General features: G+C 45.7%; 1 protein-coding gene across 2 annotated transcripts in view; it reads right to left on the reverse strand.

Annotated features, from left to right (window-relative positions):
* Positions 1-7,415, reverse strand: part of mnat1 (MNAT1 component of CDK activating kinase) — a 14,215-nt gene extending 6,800 nt beyond the window's left edge. The window contains 6 exon segments of one of the 2 annotated variants that reach the window (NM_001201144.1): positions 2,163-2,294; positions 2,624-2,764; positions 2,862-2,965; positions 3,116-3,189; positions 4,029-4,181; positions 7,229-7,402. In NM_001201144.1, the coding sequence (NP_001188073.1) occupies positions 2,163-2,294; positions 2,624-2,764; positions 2,862-2,965; positions 3,116-3,189; positions 4,029-4,181; positions 7,229-7,317 (693 nt within the window). In that variant the 5' untranslated portion in view covers positions 7,318-7,402. 2 annotated transcript variants of the gene reach the window in all.

Raw genomic sequence — 7,415 nt, forward strand, 5'->3', positions numbered from 1 at the left:
GATTAACGTCATCATTACGCTTTTAACTTTGAAAAGATTCCGACTAAAACCTTCAGATTCTAGAACATTCCACCTCGAGGTTCTAATGGACCCGTCCTTAAAACATGAAGTATGTAGAACACTGAAACTTGGTTTGAAGATCTTTAATTACGAATCAAACGTCATTAAATTTCTAAACTAAAAGTCTGAAAGCCTCCTACTAACTTCCTGCTAATTATTACAACTTCCTGCATGAATATAACCCGGGTCCTGACTTTACTGCGGTTATGGTTCGCTTTAACTGAAGTATAAACGTTGTAAAAGTTTTAAGTCACAATCTTACGGTCGTACTCCAGTCACGTTCTACAGAAAGTCCTGGCAGAACGTTAACATTTCCTCAGAGATTAAGATCTGGAGTTAAAGCAGATATTCTAGAATTTAAAACCGATTTTACGAGACCGTCATTTGGTCGAGATCCTCTCCGTTAGCAGCACCGCTCTGAGCGCTTTTAACTTCAACACCACTCGGGTCCGGATTTAAACACGATACTGAGGAAGAATCAAACTCCATAAAAATGAGAAAATATTCAAATGAAACAGCAGAATTATGCACAAGTGCAACTTTAGGCGGATTCCAGCGTCGTTCATGTTAAAGACGTTACGATTAGCAGGGAAGGAACGAAATGTAACGGTTCTGTAGCTTGTATATTTGTCGCGTCAGCATCCTCACGCTCCTCGACGGTTGCTCGGACTGATGCTACATCCTTCAGCAGAAGAAGAACAGTACAGACGTAGTGACTCATCTTCTCATTCTCCGTCCAGTACGTCTGCACGCACACGCTCGCCGTGTTAGTACAGTTCCGCTGTGTTCGACAGGACCCACGACGTCTGTGTGAAGCCTCTGTTGCTCGCTCTGGCTGCGTCATTGTTTTATTCACCTTCCGTCCGTAGCCTGATCTGATGACCCGATGACCCGGAGATCTGATGATCTGATGACCTGATGATCTGATGATCTGATGACCCGATGATCTGATGATCTGATGATCTGATGACCCGATGACCCGAAGATCTGATGATCTGATGGCCTGATGACCCGATGATCTGATGACCTGATGACCCGAAGATCTGATGATCTGATGACCCGATGATCTGATGATCTGATGGCCTGATGATCTGATGGCCTGATGATCTGATGATCTGATGGCCTGATGATCTGATGATCTGATGACCCGATGATCCGATGACCTGATGACCCGATGACCCGATGATCTGATGATCTGATGATCTGATGATCTGATGATCTGATGGCCTGATGATCTGATGATCTGATGACCCGATGATCCGATGACCTGATGACCCGATGACCCGATGATCTGATGATCTGATGGCCTGATGATCTGATGATCTGATGGCCTGATGACCCGATGATCCGATGACCCGATGACCCGATGGCCTGATGATCTGATGACCCGATGACCCGATGATCTGACCTGCTTTACGTTTGTGGCTCTTACCGCCGTGTTCTGTGGGAGGTTTGGTTTGAGATTTGCAGGCTCGGTACCAGAGTGGCGCCTGATGTTATCACGCTCCACACTGGCCACGCTTTCATTACAAATGAAGCACACCGGCTTTGCGGTTCTCGCACGGAGAACAACCGCGTATCGTAAAGTCCACTCCTCTTCATCGTCATCTTCTTCTTCTCTCTCTCACACCGAGCCTTTTTAAACACGCCGCTTCAGTTTCTGACTAGATAAACGTCTTTTGTCTAGCACAAGCTTTCAAATTAACAGCCTGTCTGTCTCAGCTACGTTTATCGTCATAGAAACGGATTCTCAGGCTTCGTGATTGGAGGAAACAAAAGGAGAGAGCACAAAGTTTCACACTGTTGCACAGAGAGGCTTTCGGGGGTTGGTTTTGATTTGTTGGTTATGAGGTCTTTAATAAAATGCCTTTAGGCCCGGACAGGACTCCACTGATGGAGAACCGCCGTTCTAGAGCATTCTGACCAGACGGTACAGCGGAACGGATTCAACTCGAACATTAACGTACATGACCTCATAATCGTGAAATGTCGTGATCTTTTGAGGGGTTTTTTCACGGTGTTGTATAAGTTTATCCAATTAATAGCTACAATCCAGGAAGGTCGGTGTGTGTGTGTGTGTGTGTGTGTGTATATACACTCACCATCAGTATGCCTGTAGAGAAGATGGTGGCAGGTTTGACGTTTTGTTTTTGTTTCTCGATCTGACTCCCCAGCTGAGCCGCTCGCTCTTTATGCTGAGCCAAGAGGAGGGAAGCGGGCAAATGGGAGCTCTCCTACACACACACACACACACACACACACACACACACACACACACAGAATTACAATTAATATCTCAATATCTCATCCTCAGTCGTTTCTCCATAAATCCAAAGCCGAGTGTTGGTGTGAAGCTCAGACAATAAAGCGGTTCATAATCGTCTGTAATCACACATTACCGCCTTACTATACCGAGAGGCGGGGCATGAGGAGGCGTGGCCTCAGGAGATGACAGTAAGTCATCAGTGAGTCAGTGAGTGTGTGTGACATCACTGCGGAAGTTTGAGGCAGAAATGTGTGTGTGTGTGTGTGTGTGTGTGTGTGTGTGTGTGTGTGTGTGTACCAGCTCATCGAGCAGGGCCTGTTTGTTTTTCCTCTTGGTGTGTAAGTGCCTCTGTTCCTCCTGCAGGTTCTCCAGTCTCTTCATCTCCAGATCCTGCTGCTCCATTAGCAAGATCTCCTCCAGCTCCTCCTGTTCCCTCGTCTGGGGTGACAAACAGCACGTATAAATCACCCTCAATCTGAAGGTCGGGAGTCTTTAACACTTAAACACACACACACACACACACGCGCGCGCGCACCAGTTTGGCCTTGTTTCTCTGGATGATGTCCCTGTTGTCTCTCTGGTACTGCTCCATCATCTGCTTGGTGTTCTCCACGTCCAGGTTATTGGTCAGGTTAAACACTGGACACACACATTGAGGAACACACGACATCACTACTCTACACACCCACCATCCTGACCTCGTTATGACATCATAACTCACGTAATGACATCATAACTCATCATTTCATCAAACACAAGGGGGTGAATGAAATGATCTCCTCCTCTCACCGATTTCCTCCACCTGCTCCAGGTAGTCGTTATACTCGCTCAGACTGGGGAAGTCCAGGTCACGCTTGTTATATCTGTGTGTGTGTGAGTGTGAGTGAGAGAGAGAGAGAGAGAGAGAGAGATGTTAAAATGTTCCGTTTTCACAAATTCCTCCACGTGTCAGTGTCCTTATAAATAAATCTATAAAAAAATCTATTTAATGTCCAAGAAACAAGTTCTCGCTTACGTTATAGCAGCTATAAACACTCGTTCCCTCACCCTCTCTCCCTCTCTCTCTCGTTATTCTCTCTCTCCCTCTCACTCTCTCTCCCTCTCTCTCTCGTTATTCTCTCTCTCCCTCTCTCTCTCGTTATTCTCTCTCGTTACTCTCTCTACTCTCGTTATTCTCTCTCTCCCTCTCACCCTCTCTCCCTCTCTCTCTCGTTATTCTCTCTCTCCCTCTCTCTCTCGTTATTCTCTCTCTCCCTCTCACCCTCTCTCTCTACTCTCGTTATTCTCTCTCTCCCTCTCTCTCTCGTTATTCTCTCTCTCCCTCTCTCTCTCGTTATTCTCTCTCGTTACTCTCTCTACTCTCTCGTTATTCTCTCTCTCTTCTTTACTCTCTGTTTACTCTCTCTCTTTACTCTCTCTACTCTCTCGTTCACTCTCTCTCTTTACTCACTCGTTATTCTCTCTCTTTACTCTCTCTCTTTACTCCCTCTCTCGCTCGTTATTTTCTCTTTTTACTATCTCTCTCTCTCTCTCTCTCTCTCTCTCTCTCTCACACACACACACACACACACACATCACTCACTCTCTCGTCACTCTCTCTTTACTCTGTCTCTCTTTATTATACTCTCTCTCTCTCTCTCTCTCTCTCTCTCTCTCTCTCTCACACACACACACACACACACACACACACACACACACTCACATTTTGAGCACTTTCTTTCGGATCTCCACCTCTTTATCCACAGCAGGATCTTCGAAGAGCTGCAGGCGGAAGTTACTCTTCCTGAGCGGAGTGTCACACTGAACGCAGTTACCTGAACCTCGCACAAACAACATCTCCACACAGTTCTCACAACTACACACACACACACACACACACACACACACACACACACACACACGGGTTGTTTAACACACAGTGCATCAGACAGTAAATGTAACATCCGTCATGTATAATATAAATATTACTTTAGAATCTCTCTCATTTCTTCCTGTGTGTGTGTGTGTGTGTGTGTGTGTGTGTGTGTGTGTGTGTGTGTGTGTGTGTGTGTGTGTGTGTGTCAGGATGATGCATTGAGAGGTTACTGTGGTCTTACTCAGCAAATACAACTCACTCCATCAAACTTTGTCTCTCTCTCTCTCTCTCTCTCTCTGTCTCTCTCTCTCTCACACACACACACACACACACACACACACACACACACACACACGTTTACACAGGTGATGGTGTATATTTAACAGGTTTTCTGGAAAGTAATGCAGTGCGTGTAGTGAGATGTGAGGGACATTTATTTAATTATTTATTCTGCAAGATTGTGTGTGTGCGTGTGTGTGTGTGTGTGTGTGCGTGTGTGTGTGTGTGTGCGTGTGTGTGTGCGTGTGTGTGTGCGTGTGCGTGTGTGTGTGCGTGTGTGTGTGCGTGTGTGTGTGCGTGTGTGTGTGCGTGTGCGTGTGTGGAGAAAGAGAGCGAGAGCTGGCTTGTATCCACCCACACGTCGACACACAGTAATAACAAATGCCCCGTGTGTGTGTGTGTGTGTGTGTGTGTGTGTGTGTGTGTGTGTGTGTGTGTGTGTGTGTCTCAGTCAGCACACCTGAACGCTCCTCTCATTCAGCAGAAAAAACTCTCCGTCCTTTTCTCAGGACAAAGAGGACGAGGAGGACGCAGGGGACAAAACCGTCTGTGTCCTGAATCAGACCCCCCCCCCCCTCCCCCCCTCCTCCTCTCCCCCCCCCCTCTCCCCCTACACCTTATACGTTGAAGCCCACGAGGTTTAAGAAACTGACAGCCCCGTCTCGTCTGACAGTACTGGAACAGCAGGGAGAGTTCTCTCTACTAAACCAGGATTTCAGCTTCCAGTCCCTGATATCTACATCTAGACGTGTTCAACATCTTAGAACACGGCAGCTTTTGGTGGAAGACCCCCCAATCTTTAGGTGAGCAAAAGTATAGGAACAGAGTCTTACAACACTAGTAAAGAAGACTTAATATTCCGTTGCATTCCTGTTTACTCGCAGTAACTGCATCACTGCTGCGCCTCACTGACACCACACTGCTGTTTCTTCTGCTGTGAAGCTTCTCCAGGTTTCTCCTGCAGCTTCTTTCAGTAGTTGTGTGTTTCGGGGGGTTTCTCCCTTCAGTCTCCTCTTCAGGAGGTGAGATGATCAGTTGGGTGAAGGTCTGGTGATGGACGTGTCCAGTCTAAAACCTTCCACTTTCCCCCTGATGAAGTCCTGTGTTGCGGTGGAAGTGTGTTTTGGATCGTTGCCTTACTGCATGATGAAGTTCCTCCTGATTCATTTCTCTGTAAATTATCAGACAGAACGTTCCTGTAAACTTCTGAATTCATTCTGCTGCTCCATCATGAGTTCATCATCAGTAAAGATCAGTGAGAATGTTCCAGAAGCAGCCGTGCAAGCCCAAGCCATAACACTACCTCCACCATGTTCCACAGATCAGCTCGTATGTTCTGGATCGTGAGCAGATCTGTTCTTTCTCCACACTTTGGTCTTTCCATCACTTTGGTAGAGGTTCATCTTGTTCCAGAACGTTTGGGGATCGTCTCTGTATTTCTTTCTGTGAATCCCAGTCTGGATTTCTGACTCTTACTGCTGATGAGGGGTTTATATCGTGTGGTACGGTCTCTATATTTCTGCTTTCGAGGTCTTCGAACGGTGGATTGCGACACCTTCACCCTGTCCTGTGGAGGATGTTGATGATGTCACTGACTGTTGTTTTTGTGTTTTTCTTCACAGCTCTCACAATGTTTCTGTCATCAGCTGTAGTTTTCCTTGACCGACCTGTTTGGTGTCTGTTCCTCCGTCCAGCAGCGGTTTCATTCTTTTTCAGGACATTCCAAATTGTTGTATTGGCTATACCCGGTGTTTGTACAGTGGCTCTTTTCTCACCTTCAAAACAGCTCGCTTTTCTCCCATAGACAGCTCTCTGACCTTCATGTTGGTTTATCCTTTTTAACAACGAATGCAGGCGAAACCTAGAGCTCAAACCAAGACTAGACATTCAGCGCTATTTCTTGTTTAAACAATCGATTTAACAGGGCACACCTGGGCAACAGTCACATGTTTCAATCATTTTGATCAACAGAAAAATGGATCATAGATGTAAATATGAGGAAACAAAAGCGTCTCGTATTCATCTTTTATCTCAAACTCAAACGTCTTCAGTGTACAGCGCCAACAAAAGAACTGACCTTGCTGTTCCAATCATTTCAGAGGTTATGGTATGTGTGTGCGTGTGTGTGAGTGTGTGTGTGTGTGTGTGTGTGTGTGTGTGTGGAGATCCTCCCACAGTCAGCACTCCTGCACGCTCGTCTCATTCAGCAGAACACACTCTCCTCCTCTCAAACGACAAGGACGCAAAGGACAAAACGTCCTGAATCACATCACACCTTTACACCTGTCCTAATTTCGCCCACGTTTGAAAACGAGCGTTTCGTGCGCGTTCATCTCAGAGGAAGGAAGTCCCATAAAAACCCCTGAAACTGTCACTGAAGAAATGATCTCCTTAAGTGTCATAAATAAATTTAGATTTCAAAACCAGCGTTCAGATTAATAAACAAATCACAATCATTGGATATTTTTATCACCTTCACCTCCACACAGCTCTCTCTAGACGACAGGTGTATAATTACTCACTGTAGTCCATCTGTAGGTCTGCAAAAAAATATTGGCACCCCTCTGCCCTGTCCACCACTGAGCAGATATTATTATTATTATTATTATTATTATTATTATTACGACACTGCTGCAGGGGTCTGTGTGTATATAAATGTATGTAAATATATTCACATATAGAAATGATCAGGATCGAACTTGTTCTACGGCACATTGCATTATTTATCTAGTTGTGAACAAGGTAATCAAAGCTAGCTTTCTACTCACAGTGTGTGTCCGCACACATTCACCATCAGCTTTAAAGACGGGTTTCTGTATTTTGTCGTCTTGCATCTCGGGCAGCCCTGATCGTCCATTTTGATTTAGATTTTATTTTTATTCTAGAGATGAATTAAACGTAAGCCCACATCACTGTCGCTCACAAGCGGGACAAATCCCCAATCACCCAGTGTAC

Source organism: Ictalurus punctatus, chromosome 3 (assembly GCF_001660625.3).
Source record: "Ictalurus punctatus breed USDA103 chromosome 3, Coco_2.0, whole genome shotgun sequence".
In the NCBI taxonomy this organism is placed as follows: domain Eukaryota; kingdom Metazoa; phylum Chordata; class Actinopteri; order Siluriformes; family Ictaluridae; genus Ictalurus; species Ictalurus punctatus.